At 35.9% G+C, this 21,247-nt stretch overlaps 1 protein-coding gene across 2 annotated transcripts; it reads right to left on the bottom strand.

The window, feature by feature from the left end:
* Positions 1-1,992: 1,992 nt before the first annotated feature.
* Positions 1,993-19,327, bottom strand: LOC101175073 (natural resistance-associated macrophage protein 2). Of its 2 annotated transcripts, XM_004069131.4 has the most exons (17): positions 19,190-19,327; positions 15,233-15,318; positions 13,321-13,451; positions 13,080-13,199; positions 12,623-12,742; positions 11,570-11,676; positions 11,416-11,486; positions 11,257-11,324; positions 11,011-11,166; positions 10,700-10,858; positions 10,507-10,593; positions 9,564-9,683; positions 9,323-9,472; positions 9,133-9,206; positions 8,451-8,604; positions 8,247-8,300; positions 1,993-4,769 (listed from the first exon to the last, which is right to left on the bottom strand). In XM_004069131.4, the coding sequence occupies exons 2-17, from the start codon at positions 15,264-15,266 to the stop codon at positions 4,692-4,694; spliced, it is 1,683 nt and encodes a 560-aa protein (XP_004069179.1). In that variant the 5' UTR covers positions 15,267-15,318; positions 19,190-19,327; the 3' UTR covers positions 1,993-4,691. The 2 variants fall into 2 exon arrangements, with proteins under 2 accessions (XP_004069179.1, XP_020559159.1); XM_020703500.2 differs by lacking the exons at positions 15,233-15,318; positions 19,190-19,327 and adding an exon at positions 14,401-14,488.
* Positions 19,328-21,247: the final 1,920 nt, after the last annotated feature.

The following is a 21,247-nucleotide window of genomic DNA, read 5'->3' as shown; positions in this document are numbered from 1 at the left end:
GCTGAAGACATAGTACGGTAACTTAAGTTGTTAAACAATAATCCTTCTGTTTTTGTTTTTCTCCAGGATGGACGCTTACCTGTACATCAAATCACTTTCAAGCAGCGTTCTATGTTCTCTGTGCAACTTATGTCATCTCACTGATTCTGAATATTACTTGCATGTTCATTTATAGCTCAGGTAATCATAAAATTTATTTCCAAACATGCACACAAAAAGTTGTACTCTGCATCTAAAAGGTAATTCTTTTTTTTTTTTACTTTGAAAGGAAAAAAACAACAAAGAAACAGAGAAAGGTAAGAAACCTTTGGGTGAACAAGACAAATGAGAAAAAAAACAAGTTAACCTGCTTTCTAAAACTTCCCATCATGTTAAATTAAAGGAAACTCTTACGTGAAATGGAAGACAATCCTATTTATGAAAACCCAGAGCACATGGAGACAAGTGAGTGGTATTATGTGTGTGGGTACCTGCATTTATGCATATACTGTATTATAACTCACATCATCCACAGATGCAGTTCTGTTCGATGAAAACCAGCCCATCCAGGTGTCTCTCAGCTCCTTATCTTCAAATAATCCACAAGAAGTTGGATCTGACTCACAGGTGGAGTTCCTTATATTGAAGTCCTCAATCATTTGAAACCTTTGTTGCCTGAATTATGTGAGTAATCTGATTGTTCCTTCTCATTTTTGTGTTTTTAATTTAAAAAAAATCAGGATTGCTATGCCAATCTACACGTCAAGGCTAAGAAGCAGAATAAACGTCGCCCCCCACGGAACCAGGACCCTGGGGTGGTGCATTTGGAGGAGCCAGAGTCAATCAGAGAGGGAAATGGAGACAGCGTTAACACAAATGCTGTAGTGGCTGTGTCTGACCTGTATGCTTCTGTAAACAATCATAGAAGCCATGCAGCTATTGGAAAGGAGTTTGCTAACCATCTCTGAAGGGAACCAACTTCTCTGTGCCAAGTTAACACGTGTTAGATTAAAAAAGCTTCATCAGATAATCACACTGCAGCAACTTAAATACATTCTAGTCTAGTTTCCTGTTTTTTATCTTCGTGTTTTTCTTTCATCTGCTTTACGCTAGTTTACTCAAAGTTGGTCTTAAAATGTTACAATTTCTGTCAAGTATTTCCATACAAAACCGACGCTTTCCATGTTTTTCTTTAGACAGATCTTTGTTAATCCAGTAAAGCATTTGCAGAAACCCAAGCAGAAAAGCCGATTTTCTTTTTCCAGATAATCTCTTTTTTTGCATTTCTTGCTGTGTCCATACATTTTTTGAAATCACCTGGAACAATTCCTCTACATCTCAACACTTGAAGCTGCAGCAGGTTTCTTTGATTCATTCTCCAAACCTGAAAGCGGCAAAAGGTTGAACTAACTGGTGTGTACGTTAACTTTGTTCCTGAAAGAGGATGTTATACTTAATTATTATTTAAACCATTGGATAAAATGACTTGTGTAAATAATTTCCATGTTATTGCTTTACATTTCTTGAAGATGTTTCATAAAATATTGAAAACCAGAACAGCACGCAGCTACAATACATTTACTTCAGCAGAAAATTGTTATACTAAGAAAACAAGACTTGAATTTTTCACTAAATTCTTACAATAAATATTTTGTCTCTCAAAATATTGTAATTTTATTGAAAATAAATACAAAAAAAGTACTTGTTCCGTCTGCATCCAGAAAAATAATGTGTAAAAGACGGAACACAGAAATCAATATAAAAAAGAGCCATGAAGTGAAGTTTTTGGGATTTTGCTGGTAAAAATAAAGGGAATTCTTTGTAATCATGACGATAAATTATCAAAAATGTTTTTATTTTTAAACATGAAAATGAAAAACAAATGCAGCAACAGCAAAGACAATGACTAGTATGAATCAAACCTGTTAATGCAAAATGTTTCCTTTTTAAAATAATTCACAGCATCCCCTTAAAATGATGGATAAAAACTACTCTGGACAAAATGACTGATACTTTTGCTTTATTTTCAAATTTCAAAATATTTTATAGTATTTTATAACATATTTCATACAAAAAAATATTACACTCAACCATGAACTAAAGTACAAATACAGACAGCCTTTAAAATTGATTTAGAAGAAAAAAATTCAAACTGTAAAAAAACCAAGAAGTTCATTCTACTCAGTAAAACTTTGGCTGCAGAGACTCTGGCATCAGAAAAAGCCTCTCAAGTTTTTGTTCTGCCCTTCACTCATTGCTACACAACATGACTTTAAAAAACAAAACAAAAAAAAGCACATCTGTAAAAGTAACTAAAGGCTTTCAGTGTTCTGGTGATGATATTATTATGGGGCTAAAAAGTCTTTGTCAGTCACTTATTCTTCAAGTTGTTCTGGCCGTTTCAACTGTGTCAAAAAAGAATCCAGAAAATTCACTTTGACAGATTTTTAAAGAATTTATTTGTATGGTGGCTCCAAGAATTTGGTCAACAACAAAAGCTCCCCCCCTCAACCCTTTCCTGTTTCCTTTAGGTCTGCATCAGGTTTACAATGAATGTAACTACTATTTTGGTCCATTCTTCCATACAGATCTTCTCTAAAGCTCTGACGTTTTGGGGAGTTGAAATACTGGGGAACAGTGTTTCAACTCCCTCCACAGATTCTCTTTTGCAGTAGTCCCAAACTTTTTTCAGTCCACAGACCGGTTTAATGTCTGACAATATTTTCACGGAAGGTCTGTACGGGTCCAAAGTTAACATTTAATATTTTTTAGCTTCCGGTTTCTGAAAAACCTATTTTTCACGTTAAAATGCTACTACAAGAAAGTTAGTTTAAGGACAAAATCTGAAAACTTTAGTACATTTTTTTTCTGCAGATGGCAAAGATTCAGTGAAGATGAATTGTTGATTTGTTGAAGTTGTTTCTGATTTGTAAAGATTCAATAAAATTACAGTTTTTTTTTCTCCATAGAATGCCATTATAACATTGAGAACTCAACACATGCTCAGATTATCTTTCAAAGCAGAAAGATTTCTCATATTTAGTTTTTTTATAAATCCTGATTCATTTAGTATTTATTTTTAACACAGGAACATTCTCTGTGTTTCTCAGCTGCCTGCCTAATTCACCCTTAATCTCCCTTTTACAAGTTTCCTCAGAGCTGAAACATCCTCAGCAGGTTGGCCATTTTATTTGATTGAATCTTCATTCTCTGTAAGATGTTTGTGGCTGATTTAAACTTAGACTTTAATGTTTGATTTCTTTTCACCAAGCTTATTATAGATTAGTTCATCCCAGTCTCGATCAAGTCTACAATCTTGTTCCTGGTATCCTCTGACAGCTCTTTGGTCTTGTTCATGTTGGGGAGGTTGTAGTCTGAGTGTTTCTAGTGTGTGGACAGGTGTTTTTATACAGATAACCTTTTTTGTAACACGTGACATTAATACAGGCAACAAGAGGAGGATAAAGAGCTCAGAGAAGAAGGAACATGTCTGTGAGGGATACAATTCTAGGTTGTTTGTAAGAGCTAAATACTTCTTCTAAACCATTTTTCAAATAATTTTTTTCAGAAATCAGACAATGTGAATTTCTGGATTCTTTTTGTTTTTAAATATTGTTTAACAGTTGAAGTTTACCTATGATGAATATTACAAAAATCTTTCTTACTCCTATTTGCAGATCTGTGACCGACAAATCATGTTTCTGCCTCTGTATGTATAAGATAGCTCTTTTATTTTGAAGCAGCAAAGCTACCACACAGGACGTTTAATCCTTAAATCTTTTAAATTATATTACTGGAAGTAGTGTGTTTATTAAATTGTGAAACCTCTATTATTACTCATTCAAATAAATACATTTAACTTTTCATGACAGTTAAAAAATAAATCTAAATTAAACTTAAATTATGGCAAGGGCCTTTTTGCATAAGATACATATTTGCTCTTTTTAATCCCAATAAAATGTGTCAAAAAGGTCAGAGACCCACATAAATACCTATTTATTACAATAATTAATGAAGTTACATTAAATATCAGTTAGAACATCAAAATGTAACAGTCCTATAAAGATTCATGAAAAACTTTGGTAAAAAGATTGAAAGGTTCTTGGCCCCATTGAAAGACTGGGAATCCTCTAAAAATACAGTCAGGCATAAACTGATAAGTTTTCTCCAGATAAAAAAAAAGTTTGGATTTGGAAGAATATCAGCATCTGGTCTTAGTTTGGTTTGATTAAATGGATTTCAAACCAACCCAGGAACTATGGAAAGAAATTGAAGGTTGCAAATAAAAACCATTTAAAAAAATATATATATTTTATATAAGGCACCAAGTGCAGCTAAAATGAACCCTCGAAGGCTGTTAATCAGAACTGTCTTTAAAGTCATAAATAGTCTATTTATGAACATTTTTTCTACTGTTGAAACTATTTGGCAGCTCTCACTAGAATGTCATTCTTGATCAGGTATGTTGGGATTTTTAGTGGCGTCACAGTAACCATGATGTGTCCCAAATAAGAGATAAGCTTTTTACCATTTCCTCTTTAAAATCTTGTCTTTAAAAGCTACTGGAGGAACAGTCCCCTGCTGGTTCAAACGTCTGAGAATGCTCTTAGAAGGACACTTCACATCAGGCACAGAGCAGTGACGGTGACAACGTACGGCCCAAGCTTCACCGGTCCTTCTGTTCAACCATCGTGGCTGCAGGATCTGTCCTTTCACCTGTCCACCTGCATGTCACAGTCCATGTCGTTCAGCAGGTATACGTCTGTGTGACGCCGCAGACCTCTTTGCAGCTGAAACAGAGGAAGCAAGAGGCGTATGACGGTTAGAAAAAGAACGTTCAGAGACCTGACCTAAAACCTGCAGCCAAATCGGAGAATTCACTGATTTGATCAGAAAAACAAACGTGGATCAAAGACAAACCAGTTAACGCACAACATGATTTGTTTAATTTTATTTTTGTGATTAAGATTATTTGGTCATTTTGTATAAAATCACACAGCTTATATGAACCACATAAATATGACAACATTTCATTACATTAACAAACAAAACTCATCATTTGGCCGTTTCATTGAAACCACAAATGCTGACAAAATTTATTATAATTATAAAATAAAGAAAATCGAACAATTAATGCTGTTTTTATCAGATGTAGTCCAATGAATAATACAATTGTTTTTTGATTTGCAAACAGATTAAATAAAGGTGCTCACCTTGTATCAAAGTGTAATCTTCCAAACAGGACTTTCCCCATTTAAACCTGGAAAGTCCTGAAAAAGAGCATCTGCATGGACTACCATGAAGTGCCACTAACATTTGGTTCTTTGCCATAAGCTGAGGGAAATATTAATACCATGATTCAAATTGGAGCTTCACGCCGTTTTGCAATATTTACATTTTTGACTATTGAAAGTGGCGATCGCTGCTAATCAGATAAGTTTGTAGTTCAGGACTGGCCTTAAGTCAACACTGCCTTTGACGCATGAAAATGATTAACTTTAACTTTGATAAAACATCTTATAACTGTCAAATGTACCTACAGGTCAGATTATTTATGTATTGTACCAATGGAAGACTATATAATAGCAACTCATTTTCAGATGTACAATATTGGGATTAAATAATACTTTATTAAAAGTTGTGTAAATCCGGTACACGAATAAGAAAAATCCAATTAAAAAAAAAGCTCAGAAGAGATTTTTTTTTAATGTAATAATTCAAAATATTAAAAAATACTGAAATTAATATTGAGCTGTGATTAATGTAGAAAGATTTGGGTTTTTAAAGACTTGAAGCATATAAACCTAAAAACATGGACACACGCACAAAAGAAAAACGTAGTTTAGAGGAAAATAGAATATGAATTCAACAAACTAAAGCAGTGCCATATGTCGTTTTTTTTTCATCATTGTACAAATGTACAATCATCCCTCACATAGCCCTCTGTGGTCACTGCCGCCGTCATCGGTGTGTTTGTACGTGGGAAAGGCTGAACAGGACTGTGACTGTACGGCGTTCTTCACACTGAATGTTGCTAATTCGCAAAGTGCCAATTAATTTAGCATTGCCTGAACAATTAAAAAAAAAAAGTTTTTACACAATTAAATAAATAAATTCAGCCATGAAGGGAACACCATTTATTGTGAGTTTCCCCTGTACATACTAAGACAAAAGACTTCAACAAAAGCCCACATGTACACACCATCTGCTTTTATTAGGACAGAGTATTTGTCATCCAGCTGCAAATGAAACGGTTCATTCAGAGTTTTCTCTCAAACAATTTGAATCATTTTAAAATGTGTACCGGTATATATTTCATTGGGACTGTGACAGTAGTACTTCATGAGTGACAGTATAATGCCTGAGAACTTTAGAGAACGTCCAGAACCAGACAAAAATGGACGAAATGAGCAGAAAGGTTTGCTTTCTGTGTGCGGAACACTTCCAGTGTGCTTTTCTTCATGAAGAGACACAACAAAACAGAACATTGATGACCAAAAAAAAAAAAAGAAGTAATGACAAACTTAAGGAAAATGTGTATAAATAACAAGGATAGGTACCCAAACTCAATCCAATGGGAGACCAAAAATTAAATGTCTCACACAGTATAGTTAATAAATAAATTACATTAACAGAAAATGTTGTGAAGACTCTCTGAGATTTGAAGCCACACATCAGCTCTTCATTTTAGCACATAAAGCTCCGTTCCAATAGGTTTGATTTTAACTTGAAAAATGTGCCTTTTGATGCAAAAATTGTGCTTTGAATTTAAAAGAAATCTTTAGGAAAAGTGAACATGCATACACTGCTTACAGAATATGAGCCACGAGGTTAACATTTTCTCTTAAAGAAGGTCAATTTAGACAGTTAAATGTACAGGTCAAAGTTTGAGGTGATTTAATAAACTGTACCCAGTTATAGTCATTTTGATTCTGACTACAGTAAAAATATGTAAAGATAAGGAATGCTTTGTTATAAATACATTAACCCTTTGAGTATTTATTCACAGCACTCTGAGCACAGATGATGTCATTTAGAAATGCTCTGAATGTGGATTTCTAAAAAGCACAACACAATATATTTGATTTATAATCATTCACTAAAAAAAGCAAAACAAAGGAGAACCTTATTTCACAAAGAGGGCATAAAAAAATCTTTCTAATAAACAGCAGTGACACACCTGAGGAAATGAAGGGAGAAAGGTCTCCAGACCCGAAAAAAAAAAGCATTTTATGAAACAACATTGTATAATGAACATCTCACATTAACAGATACTCAGCATTTCAGGCAGTCTGCTCACTGAGGCACTAAAACAACGAGGCTGCGGTTTAAGCTTCACATTATTCTTCAGTTTACCCAATACACTCAAGTGTTAATTAAAAAAACGAGAACAGTTTGGAAATGAACTTCCCTTCACATTAAGAATGATATTCTAGTCAAAGCTGGTCTTTTAGTCTAAATTCGACTTGAAAAATGTTTTACTTGGATTTTTGACGTCAGAGTTGTGCAAACTGAAATTCACAGCAGATCCATAACAATAATACTTCTGTTCTCGCTCCTTGACATGTTGGACGGCTATCAGTTCAAAAACAAAACAAAAAAACACACAAATGAAAGAAAATGGAACAGCTGTTAAAAGCAACTTTTGGACGGCTCGATTATATTGGAGTTTTCTTTTAGCATCAACTGTGATGTTGCAACGAATATTCTGAATTACAGTAGAAAATGTTCAGTCTGCCCTGAATTGAACAGTGTTAGACGTTGAGGTAGACAAATGTCCTGAAAGTCACATCTACCCACATATTATGCAGTTATGGTCAGCTTCACAGATGCCTGCTTTGAAAAGGTGCACATGTAAAATTTACAGCTTGAAATAAAGAATTATTATGAGGAAGATTGTTGAGAAAGTGAGGGGAAAAAAAGTAACAGGAGCTGTTTATACAAAATGTGGAACAATGACAAAAAAATTTTTTTGCAAAAATGTTTGTCTTTTGAATTTCCTCCACCTGTTCATGCGATGTATGTGTAGTTCAGAGCTCGTTTAAACCCATACAGCTCATTCCTGTCCGTGCATGCAGTATGCTGGTGTGGTGTTCATACAAATCTAAAAAGCTACAAATTCTGAAATCCGGCCTTTACATTAAAAGTTTTACGTATAGAGGGGGGAATACGAGAGACCACAGACATGCTGGAGGTTTGTGCCGTGCTCAGCTCTAGGAGTCGTACTCTGACTGCTCCTCTATCAGCACAGCAGGTGGATTGCTTACCCTGCTGCCACAGTCCAGACAGGAAACCCCCAAGGCTATGAGACAGTGCCATGCCTGCAGAAAAAAAAAAAAGAGGAAAAGACACACTTGAAGCCCTTTTTTGATGTTGTTTTCCAAATGAAGGACAAATTTCTTAACAAAAAAAACACAGTTCAGTAAATCTAAACAGTGACTGCTTACGAGGTTTTGGACACCTCTACTCACCAGGTACGCTACAAAGCACAGGTATCCCACGGAGATTAGAGCAGCAAGAACGTAGAGCAGCACGCTGTTCAGCGCCGTCACATAGACGATCACAAAGTACATGTTGATCACGCAAACCATGAGGATGAGGATGCCACCGGAAATTTTCCACACGCTTAAGAAAGAAAAACAAAACACCAATTTTACTTTTTTGCTGTGACTTATAAGAGAAAGAGCAGGAAACCTTCAAGAAAACTGCATTGCATCAGAGTAGAGAAAATTCCTGTTACACAAACTTAAGCTTCTCTAATGGATGCTATCTAATAAGCAGAGTGAAAGGTCACGTGATCATGAGGAGATGAGCCATTCATTCACAAAAAAAAAATCTTTAACTGGTGATTAATCCTTTCACTTCCTCTGTTGTAGTGATGAACTCGCGTCACATTGGAAGCAACCAGGACTCTTCCTTCCTTAAGTTCAGGTTTTACTGTAACAGGAGAATTTCCAGCATTTCTTTCTACAAGGATTTTTTTTTTAAATTAACATTTAAAACTGAGATTTACCGCTGTGGAGTTTATTCTAAACGGGAGAAAAACAGTCTTTTACATTTGTTTTAACCATTACAGTGAAGACAGAGACGTGAACATTTCACGATCCAAACATAACAGTGACAGGAGTACGTGCATATTTCTGTGTCACTTACAGTCCGTTAACAAAGTCATTCATTATGGAGGTCAAACTGGTGAAGGTCAGAATTGGGATCAAAGCAAAAGGAAGCTGTTGGGTGAAAGAGGAGAAATGATTGAGACTTTTGTCCAGACAATGAGCCACAGAAGATTGGCAGAACTTCCAAGAAATCTCAATACAGAAAGCATCATCAACAATGTCCTGACCTGCAAGCTTTGAAGCACATTAAGGAAGTCATTCATCCCCGTCAAATGCTGGACATCCTGGAAAATGGCGACCAGGAGGGTTGGTATGATGGCGATGGAACGTGTCAGCAGCACCCGAGCGAAACGAGACCATCTCAGGTTCAGGAAACCCTGAACAAAAAAGGAGGATATTAAAAATGTTTTCCTTTAAAAGGTCAGAACAAAAGTAAATGTGACGTGGTGAGCATGGACGTATTGTCACCTCCATCACAAACTGTCCAGAGTAGGTTCCTGTCATGGTGGAGCTTTGTCCTGCTGCCAGAATCCCAACAGCCCAGATGTAGAGAGCGGCTGGCCCAAAGAAACAGCCCAGCACCACCCCCTGAGCAAAGAGGAACCTCCATCATATAATCAGCCATGCTTCAACACTAAAGGAACCATTCAGGCCAAGAAGGAGCCACAAAGTTTACTGAAGAAAAGTTCAACCCACATATGCATTTATGTTACTTTCTTTCTCTTTGGGATGAATAAAAATATTGAAATATAAAAAGAAAATAGAATTTATTCCAATTCTAAGATTGGTTTTTACCCTTGACAAAGAGAAAATATTATTCCTTTCAAAATAAGACACCAATGAGCCTTAATGTTTAATGTTAAACAACACAACAAAGCGTTTTCCTCTGTTATATAAAGGTCTACTTTGGTGGACTGTCATCCTATTTACATCACTAGTGTTAACTTGAATATAAAAATGACTTCATAGGTTAAAGATCCAACAAGTGCATATTTTTCTTTTTTCCCCTCTGAACAGGAAGTACTGTTTTAAACGTATCCTGTTAAAGAAGATCAAACTTTAACCAATATTCTGCTTAGTTGTGGAAATGTGTGCATTCTGCAAGGAACACAAAACCTCTTGATTCAATGCAAGATCAATATAAAAATACTTAAAGTTTACCTTACTGTTATAGGAGAATCTTAGCCATGAACTAATGAATATAACAAGCTACATTTAAACAAATACTATGATCATTTTACTTTCTTCAGCCAGAGAGCCACAATGAAGGAGTAAAAGCTTGAAATTACAAACCCTTGATCTAGACGTTTGTTTTTATTTTTAAACTGATTGAGAAAAAATAAAATATGGCTATAAGTTACAGTTTTTTCTGTACAGTAATGACAGTCGAGGGCTTCATGAGCTCGCTTACCCCTTTGTAAATGTCCACCTCCAGCGTGTCGTTGTTCATAGGGAAGAGATCTGTGTGACGGCTCCCGGTTGCGTTGCACATAGCATTCTGCAACAAGAGCCGCAACGTCTGACTACTGATGGAAAACGTCTCCAACTTTAAACACTGCTGCATCGGTTTGTGTGTTGAAACAAAGAGCTCTGTCTTTACTCACCACGTCCATGTTGGTTTTATTAAAAAAGGCTTCGGCAAAGACGGCCACAACAAAAACGTTGATGAGGAAGGAGACGAAGAGAGCGACTGCAGACTCAATAAAGAAGTATTTGTTGGCTTCTTTTACGTCCTTTTTGTTTTTGCGATCGACATCCCGAGACTGGTAAAAAAATAATAAAAAATAGCTTTTATCTTTACAAACTATATCTACAGGTACCGGTATTTTAGACATTTTGAAGGAATTTAAAAATACTATAGCAACTAATTTAATCCTTTTTGAAAGTGAAATTTAAAAAAAATGACATCCCTGACCTTGACAAGCGCAGAGTGCAGGTAAATGTTGTGGGGCATGATGACGGCACCCACGATTCCCACCGCCTGCTCCAGCTGGACGGGCCCACAGCCCGCACAGTAGGGCAAAAACATTCCCTTAAGAAGCTCTCCTTGATCCGGTTTCACAATTACATACTAAAGACAAAACATACAGTGGAGAAAGGTGAAGCAGCAATGAAATAAAAACACTGAATTACCCTGGATATGAAATCAAAACTCTCTTACCTCGTAACCAAAACTTATAGCCATAATGGTGATCAAAAGGCCAAAAAAAGCTTCAAGTTTTCTCAGGCCTACAGAAACAGGTACAAAGAGAAGCAATGAATTCTGGGTTTTGCGATGGGGAGCAGCTGGTTTTTGTTTATATTAAGGCTTATTACAAACCATATTTGTCTAAGAAGAGGAAGACAAATGTGTCTGTGATGGTGATGAGAACTCCTGCCCACAGTGGGATCCTGAGAAAGAGGAAACCCATAAAAGAAACTTTAAGAATAACTTTGCTCCATTTTCATTTTCAGAATCAGCAGTCATGTGTTACCTGCCCACAGAGAGAAGGTTGAAAGCTATAGCACAGCCGATGACCTCCTGCATGTCGGAGCCGATAATCGCCAATTCAACCATCAGCCAAAGGAGGATTCGTGGAACCTGACAAAGGACAGAAAGTGAAATACTAACAACCGTATTTTTATTTCAATTTATTTAAAAAATATGTCAAAGACCAGCTCCAATAACATTCGTGTTTTTGGTGTTTTTAACATCTTCTTCTGGCATTTTTCTCATGATGGAGGACACATGTAAAGAAAATTAAGATTAGAATTACATTTCTGAGTATTTCTTTATAAAAAATGTGAATCAGGAACAGATGACAAAAGTTGGAAAAAGCTTGTAGCAGGTGCTAGAATCAGAGGGCCACGAGCTCCCTGCTCCGCTCCATCCTGATGCATCCACTAATGGATGACTAACTCCATGTGGCTCAAAACTGTACGACTTCAATAATGCTTCTCATTTTTGTTGCACCGGTATTGTTAGGTTGGAAGTGTGAGGACCTGTAAACTAGCAGGAGTGTGTAACTAGATGGATGATGGGAAATGAGGTGGAGTAACTCTGTACCAGGAAAAGTAGACAGCTTGTTTTGTTTTTTGGCTAAAAACAGCATCATCATTATGAAAAGATGACTGGGAATACTTTGAAAATAGATCAAAAGATGATTGTACCCCCCCACCCACTCACACACACACAAACACACACACCCACACACACACCCACACACACACACACACACACACACATCCCCCTCTCTTCTCCACTCCTCTTCTTTTCTGTCCGGTCCAACAAAAAACAGTTGCAAATGTACTCAACAAAAAAATAAATAAAGTTTAGCCTAAACTACAGTAGTGGTTTATGCAATTATACACCTTGTGAATCAGAGGATTCATCAGCCCCTATTGTAACAGTAAAATATGTCCAACACAAGAGACCATCAGCTCTCATCTGTTTTTTCAGCTGTTAGACAGGACAAATAAAAAAAAAGGACTATATGGATTTTAAAGACAAGAAGAAAAGAGCTGTGGTAAAGGTGAAGATTGCTTACGATTGGGTACTGGCGGTTACAGACTTCAGCCAGGTGCATCCCCGTGACAACCCCAAGGCGAGCGGCCAACCTCTGCAGCAACAACCCTATAATGGTTGCTCCAAGAAGCACCCATAGGAGCTGTGAAGAAGGACAACACAACCTGGATGAAACAACCACAGAGAGCTGCATTCAAGCAAACTCTTAAATCAGTTATCCATTTATAAAAATAATGACACAAACCATAAATTGTTGTATTACATTACTACAGAAATAAGAAATGTCTGAGTCTGTGTTAAAAACAGATGTAGACAAAACATGGCTAATTGAAAGCAAGAATAAATATGAATGAATGAGTTCAGTATAAAAGCTGGGAAAAAAATGAAGATATCTTTATTTACTCCAAATTTAAAGTGGAAAAAAAGCTGAACTGCCGAGTTTGTTTTGCTATGTAGAGAAACATGTTTGAACTATTTACCTTAAAGCCAGCTTTGGCTCCAGACTGTAAATCTGACTCGATGTTCCCTGGATCCAAATAAGCGATGCTCATCAAAAACCCTGGTCCAGTGAAGGCCCAGAGTTTACGGAAACTAAATATCTGAGAGCAAGAGGACGGAAAACTTTGATTTATAATGTTGTAATACAAGAAATTAAATTAAAAAAAACCACTAGGATTATATGTTAATTGTACATTTTTTTTAAAACTAGTAATTAAGTACCTGGTTGCCAGTATCTGGAATGTGCACCTTCTGCTCAAAGTATGTGGAGAAGGCTTCGTCCTGGTCCTCAGGGGAGGGGGAAGGAGGTATGGAGCTGTAATGGTTTGTCTCGACTCCATTTTCCTGTCGATCTAAAAATATTTTTAAAAAGAAGAAGAAGGAGGGGAAAAAAACAGAAGGAAAATAATGCTTTTAGCGACAAAAGAGAAGTAAAGCATGTGTGCAAAGAAATCACAGAAAATTGAATTTCCTTCAATTTCCTTCCTCCGTCTTCAAGTTGTGGTTTTTTTTACGGACAATAAGAGCAAAACTTTAAAAAGAATACATGAGAAAATGAGAAGTGAAAAAGAATTTAAATCTGCAGATGTCTTTATGTAGTTTATTATTATATCATCTGCCATGAACTTTTAGTAAAACTGTGTAACACAGGAGGGGGAAAAAATAGAGATTATTTCTAAATAGTAAAGACTTATCAACATTAAACACATTTGCACTAATACGTTTTCTTGAGGAACTCCAGGGATTGATTTTCTGCCTGATGCTTGGACTCACATGGACATTCAAATTCCAGATTAGAGCTTCTAATTTGCCCAATCCTCCAATAAATAATAAGACGTATGTGACTCTGCCTCCCCCTCTCATGATGTTTAGGTTTCAAAGACAAGAATCCATTTTTAACTGTGGTTTTTGTCATGGAAAAGCTAAAGTATTTAGGTACTGGACGTGAATTTCAAAAACATTTCATAGTACTCTTTGCCTTTTTTGACAATGTTTCACCTAAAATATCTGTTTATACGGTAAACGAATGAAAATACTCCGTCCTACATGAAATTCTACGAAGATTAAACCAAAAATAAGTGTCTGAATAGTCGTGTAAAAAGCTATAGCAAAAGTAAAGACTGGGGAAAAACACAGCAAGAAGACCCACATTACATTACAATCCAACTGACTTTAATTCTAGGTGTTTCAATAGGATAAGAAAGATATTAATAAAAATATAAAAATAAACTTCCAGTTCAACCCTCACCAACAAATATGCATTCTGTTAAAGTAAGCTATCAAACAGTGTTTGCAACTTACGGAGTCCGCTCCTCTCACTCTTTCCTTCCTTCATATCCAGCTCACTACTGCTTACGAAACCCAGAGCTGTCTGAGAATGACTTTGCTTTTACAGCACCGACTTGAACTTTTACATGGGTGTCAGGGAGGGAGGGGGGGGGGGGGCACACAGAAAGTCACAGCCATTTCTTAGCAGTTTTTTATCTAAAAGTGACCCACAAAGACCTAAAAGCAAACACTTGAAGCAATCATGTGCTACAAGTTGTCAATAAAAACAGCCCTCCCATTTTAGGGCTTTGAAAGCATTATGTGAGAAATTACAAAACAGGGAGCAGCATGTAAATGCAAAAAACATTCATGTATGATGATAAACTTAGACATTTAAAAAAAAAAATTAAAAGATTTGATTGAATTTAGATTCACATAACTTGTGAAAAGAAAAGAAAACTGTATTGTGTTTACTCATAGTTTACAGTCTCACTGTGGTCATCTATTGATCTATTTTCAAGTGTTCCCAGAAGACTATTGATTATGATTTAGCTGTTTTTTAACCCAAATGTAAAACTTTTAAAAACGTTTTCCAGGACATAGTTTCTGCAGAGCGCCAATAGTTTATCAGAAATTCGCCTCTGAGTTTTAGGCTAAACTGCAGGTGTAGAGTAAGCCTGTGCTCATTTCCCATCATCCATCTGTTTCCCACTCTTTCCGCTAGCTTACAGCCCCCCACGAGTTACACATCCTAAAATTACCGGTGGGACAAAAAATTGGCGAGCATTATTGGAGCTATCCAGCTGGACAGTTGAGTAAAGTTGAAGTAAAGCAGTAAAGTATCATGTATTCTTCTTATCAATACCTTCCAGAAAGTCTTCGTCTCGCTCAGCCGTCATCAGTGCAGGCTGACGCCTTCCAACAAACTGGAGGGGTTAAGTTCAGCCTTCCCTGCAACAAGACAAGTATTAATGCAACCCCCCAAAAAAAACACATTATTTCAGATTTTTCTTTGTATTTGCCCATTTACAGATTTTTCATTTTAAAAATGGCGATTTAATATGACTATGGTGCAACAATCACAAGCATCATCCCCATGACTATGCAAAAAAAAATGTCTTCCTTGCAGTTTAATAAGTCACAGGTCATAATAATGACTAAGTAACTTTAAAAGCAAGCCAAATGCCAAAAAATAAGTTAAAAAAAAGAACACATTTCACTTCTTTTACACACATCCTTCCTCTTACTCATACGTTTCACACGCAGTCATCATTCGAAACCGATGACAAAGGATAAAACACCAAAAGCAAACACACAACTGCTTCTTTAACACAGAGGTCTCTGGAAAAGATGGGAAGTTCTTAAGGAGATGAGGTGAGACAACAGATAGAGACTCGCCGCTGGGCTACTTTCTCCAGATGAACATGTGCACAACAAAATTTGCAATTCAAACGCAAACCAAACATAGGATTTTTCTTTGTTAAGCAACAATCAACGTAACCCTTTAACGGGGTGACGCAAAAGCAACTATTTTCTAATATGTAGGATTGATCTTTTCCTGAAACTTCTATGACAAAGTTCTTCTTTCTTTTGGGTAAATGAACTGGGATCTTAAATTTAACCCTCTCTGAGTTCATCTTTCTACCCTTCCTCTCTTCTCTATATTTGATCATTATTCATCATTTGATCATTATTCATCATTTAGTTCTCCATGCCTCTGTTTGGTGCAGTGCGATTCATGTTTTGTCCCTCTTTCCCTCTCCCCTCCTGGGGAGTGGGAGTGCTTCCAGATTCCAGTTGGCTCATCCGTGCTCCTGTTCCTGACCGAGTACCTCGTCTCTGCTCTGTACCTGACCGTGTACCTCGCCTCTGCTCCTGTTCCTACACCTGGCTGTGGTTCCTGTCTCCGGCTCGATTCGCGCCCCTGACTGTCCCCCCAACCCCGGCTGGATGAAGCTCGTCTGCTGGACTTTATATATGTAGTTGTAGATTTAGATAAGTTAATTCTTCTCTAAGAGTTCTGGTAAATGGCCTGTCCGTCCTGGGGGAGGATCCCTCCTTCATGTGGGCACCCCTGAGGTTTCTTCGTTTTTTCCGGAATCCGTTTTGTTAGGAGTTTTTCCTTACCGCGAAGGAGGGTCTAAGGGCAGGGATGTCAAGTTTAGTTTAGTCAGTTTGTTAGTTCATTCTAGTATTTTCCTATTGAACTCTTTGTATTCATGATCCTTGTGAGTCCATGTTTCACTTCAAAGTCCATCGAGACAACTGTTGTTGTGATTTTGGGTTATACAAATAAATTGAATTGAATCATTTTCATATCAACTCTGCATCTCAACCATCTTATAATAAACTGCTGATCTGTGGAAATGTAATGTTGACCTTAGGGAAACTGGTAATTCTAACCATTTCCCACAGCTTTTTCAAACAAGTGCTGAATCCATGGTGTGCAGATCAGTGAAATTGTGTGTGTGAGCTTTATCCGCCCGTTGAACTCCAACTATTTAACAGCTTGAAAGGGGCATACATGTAACACTATGCCATGTGTCACATGCTTTCATGTGACCAAAGTCTGTAGACATTTTCTTCACAAAATACTACAAAGACAGACTTTGGATACTTTTTCTGCATCACTTCAAACGGTTGGAACTGTTTTTAATCTCCCAAACAAAAAAACAAAACAAAAAACTATAATAATCATTTCACTATTCACATTTTACTGGTGTTACAAATTGTAGAGAAAATGTGGTTTATCCCAAACGGATGTTTCTCAAACCATCAACTTTCCTAAATTTCTTCATGTAGATTACCCAGCATGCTCTCACACATCACAACTTTTTTTTTTTACTTCCCTTTATTTTCCCCCATTGGCTATAATCAATCAAAACACTGTTAATGATTAAGACTACAAAGCAGTTAAGTTCATTTTCGTCACTCCTGGTTGAAGAACAATACCTATCTAACTTTTGTTTCTGGTATGCATTTAACTAGAATCAGAACAGATAACATTAAAGCAGTTTTTTTTATTAACATAACGCTCCAACGAGTCATCAACACTGCTGATTGACATTCATGTTGGCTGTCCCCCCCCCCACTGCAAAACCTCCACAGCTCCCACTGCCTCAACAGAGCACAGGGCATCATAAAAGACACTTCACACCCCAATCACCCCATTTCATCTGTTGCCGTCACGTAGACGCTAAAGATCAAGCAAAGCAAGGACCAAAAGACCGCAGAATATATTATCTAACGACAATAAATATTTTAATAATGGCTAAGAGAAAAAGAAAAACAGCTAAAAATTTAAATCTGGAAACTTGCTGTGGTCATTAAAGTTTTAGGTATATTTATTATCATTTATTGTAGTTTTAACAATTTTACTGTTTTAGTGGTATATCCTTGTTGATAATGACAAATACGCTTTTATTCAGCTATTAAATGTTTTACTTTCTTGTTTTCAAAGACTGAATAATGCACTTTCTATATCTATTTAAACCATATTTTTTCTCTCAGTAAATTCTTAATGAATGAAGGATGCAGTGATCAAAAGAGCACTTTTTAGAGTTTTGTTGAACCAGTGACAATGACAAATAACGTACTAGTAATACTTCAAATACATACCTAATAAATACCTAACTCCATTTTAAAAAGTAAAATAGCAAATAGAAACAGCCAGTTTACATGACAAACAAAGCATTTCTATTTCTATTAAATGTGAGAAAGACAAATGGAGGATGTGCTGTCATAAAAACCTTCAGCGAAACAGTATATTGTGCATCAGCAAAGATTCACACACGTCAATCTCTTATCATTCATATTCAACTTTCAACAAATTTTAAAACTGGAAATGACAAACTAATGAAATAAACATGGATTTTCTTCATTTAACTTCTTGTAAATTAACACAAAATAAATAAAAAGTCAAACGCAATCGGCTCAAAACAGCTTCTTATCACTACATCTTTGCAAACACCCAAACGGACAAATTCTTGTGATGTCCCACCCTTCCAAACAGGGCCGAGTCAAAATAGGTGTAAAAAATCCAAAAGCGTAACAGTTTGTAGCTCTAGTATTTACCAAAAGAGATAAAAATTTTACTAAGGCAACTTTTTAAATTTGGACTTGGCTATAAGATTGCACCGTTATAAGTTCAAACTCCAAGGTTTAACTAAATGAACAATGAGAATAATATAACAGTCAGGGCTTCCCAGCGCACTTTGCCCTCCATGTTTTCTATGGAGCATAAACCCACTCTAAACCCACTGATGATGAGCTGATCACGTGTTTGAAAACACACAGCAAAGTGTGTCCTAAAAAAAGACTAAAAGAATAACAAATTGGACTTTTTTAATCCTGTCCAACGGTTGGACTGTGATGTTGTCTTGGAAAAGCTTGGGACAAATGTCACAGTACAAACACCTCTGAAAGTGTCACTTATTTAAACACATTTTGTTCGCACATGAATTATTTCTGAACTTATTATCCTAATAGTTACTATTCTCTTGGCTGTATTATTTCTTTATCGAACAACACAAACTGCAACTGAACTACTGTACGAGAAAAACGCAGAATAATGATTACTCGTTTTAGTCTAGAGTTGGTTTTAATAAGACTTCTGAAAATTGCGTATTAATAATATCAAAAGACATGCAAACACATAGATATTTCCCATCATGGCTAATAAATGACTCGCTTATCGCAGCCTCATAATGATCTGACACCAGCAACACTATTGAATCAAGCTAACAAACTGCAACGACAGCGGACTCTCTAACTCGCTCCACTCGAACAAGTTAAAAACGATGCGAAAGAAAAAACGTCTCACCTGTGTGCAAGTTACGGAGCAAAACAAGTCAGTTTTTATCCGAAAAGAAATCTGCTTTTACAGTGACAAAATATGTTAAACCTAGCTAAGCACATTTAGCCACTGGGTACAACCTTGTAGTCTTTTCCTGACGTAACGACTCATTGCGCATGTGCAATACTTTTACACCGATCTGATTGGTTGAGATGATCGGTGACCCTTATTGTCATTGGTCAGCGAAGTCAAACGATTGTGTGTTTTAAAGGTGTGAAAACAGATTGTATTGATTTGTTTATCTGATAAATAAATACATATATTTATGAATGGATGTATTAATAAATAAATAACACTGTTTATCCCATACATACCATAGCCATTAATAAGATTTATCGCCCTTTCGAACAATTCTATTTTAATTATATCAAAAGTTGTCATGTGTCAGTTATGTCACATGAATTCCATGGAAGGTTTTGCAGTTTTAGTATCTGTTCTCCAATGGTTATGTGGATCATTGAGGGGAATTTGCATCCATGTAAATCTCATTGTACTGTGCACAATGACAATAAAGCAAATCTAATCTTACCCATTTGATGTTTTATACTTCAGGGTTTAAAAACACCTTAAAAAAATGAAGAAAACTTGTTTATGTAAACTTGTTGACAGAAGCTAAGAGCAGCTTTCTCAAGTAGGATTTCATTAATTCTATTATTTGAACCAATTTTACTTTCTATAGTCTATTGTCATGTTAGTATCTGCTGTGATCCTTTTAAAAGACAAGAAAAGACACAAGACAAAGAAGAACCCATGGTCTCAGTATTGGTCACAGCTGAAATGTTTTTTTTTCCTGGTTTATTTTATAGCCATAAAAACAAAGGAAAAAGACAAAAAGAATAAATACAAAATATACTAGACCTATTCAAGATATTTATTAATAAACTGATTGGAAAATTAAAAAAAAAAAACTAAAGAAGATGATAATATCTTCTTCATACACACACGACACACTGAATCCATTGACTGTAATGATTGTCAAATAAGAATGTAATTATTTTGATGTGTATTTTTTTTATCTGTTGTTTTATCTGATTGTCTGTTCTTCGGATATTACGTAAATCTGTTCTTCATTCTTTGTGATTTGTACTTTAAGCATGACAAAAGCTAAATTACAATAACCATTTTTGATGGTTATTTCAAAGGTTATAACAGATTATCTGTTTTATTAGACATTTCCAAATTGAAACTGGATGAGGCCCAAAAAAATAAAGTGTTTATATTGATTTGACCAATATGTTATGTTTTTTTTTTAACTTGTCCTGTCCAACAGCTGGGCAGACAGATGAGAGCTGAAGGCCTCTTGTGTTGGATAAATTTTATTTTAACAACAGGGGTTATTAATCTTCAGACAAACCAGAGGTATGTCTGAATAAAACTGAATAAATATGTTATGTTTCTTGTCTCCTGGTCATGATGAAAATATGAAGATAGGAGACGGTTGTTTATTCAGAAGGTAGGTGGTGGAAGTTACAAAACTGTAAAACAGTCCACTTCTATTTCATAAAACCAAAATTAGTGATATGTTTATATAATATATAAGAATTTGTTCTCAACTGATATTCCTGGTAAAATGCAGGTTAAAATTAAATGGGTAAATGTTTGTAAATTAAAGGAAAAGAAATGTGAAGTATTGTTTTTTTTCTAGGAATTTCTAATATTTTCTTCAGGAGAATTATTTTTCCCTTTATTTCCACACAAACAAAACTCAGATTAATGGTGTATTCCTATTGTCCTATTGGTGTATTGTCCCACGGATCACATTGTGATATGAGAAAATGTTCTTAAAATGAAACTCCAACATCAAACAAGATTTGACTTAAGAAAAAAATTCATAGTTTCTGACATAAGTTTTGGATCCTTGTTGATCCTTTCCTGCCGTGTGAATCACGTTGATGATTAGGAAATTAAAGACAAAGAAATAAAGAGCAAAGTTTAAATGGTGACACGTGACAATGTGTGATATGAAGCTGAAGAGGAGGGTGGAAGTCCACATGACGCTCTGAGTTCACAAACTTTATTGAGGAG

Source organism: Oryzias latipes, chromosome 5, assembly GCF_002234675.1.
Source record: "Oryzias latipes chromosome 5, ASM223467v1".
In the NCBI taxonomy this organism is placed as follows: Eukaryota; Metazoa; Chordata; class Actinopteri; order Beloniformes; family Adrianichthyidae; genus Oryzias; species Oryzias latipes.
This window is presented reverse-complemented; position numbering and strand designations above follow the sequence as displayed.

Bases quoted from the DNA above. Each gene is read 5' to 3' on its own strand.
- LOC101175073 (XM_004069131.4), bottom strand. From the start codon at position 15,266: ATGACGGCTGAGCGAGACGAAGACTTTCTGGAAG. The intron at 13,452-15,232 runs GTATTGATAAGA...AAATATTTTTAG, and splicing joins AGACGAAGACTTTCTGGAAG to ATCGACAGGAAAATGGAGTC. The intron at 11,167-11,256 runs GTAAGAGAGTTT...TTTTGTCTTTAG, and splicing joins CTATAAGTTTTGGTTACGAG to TATGTAATTGTGAAACCGGA.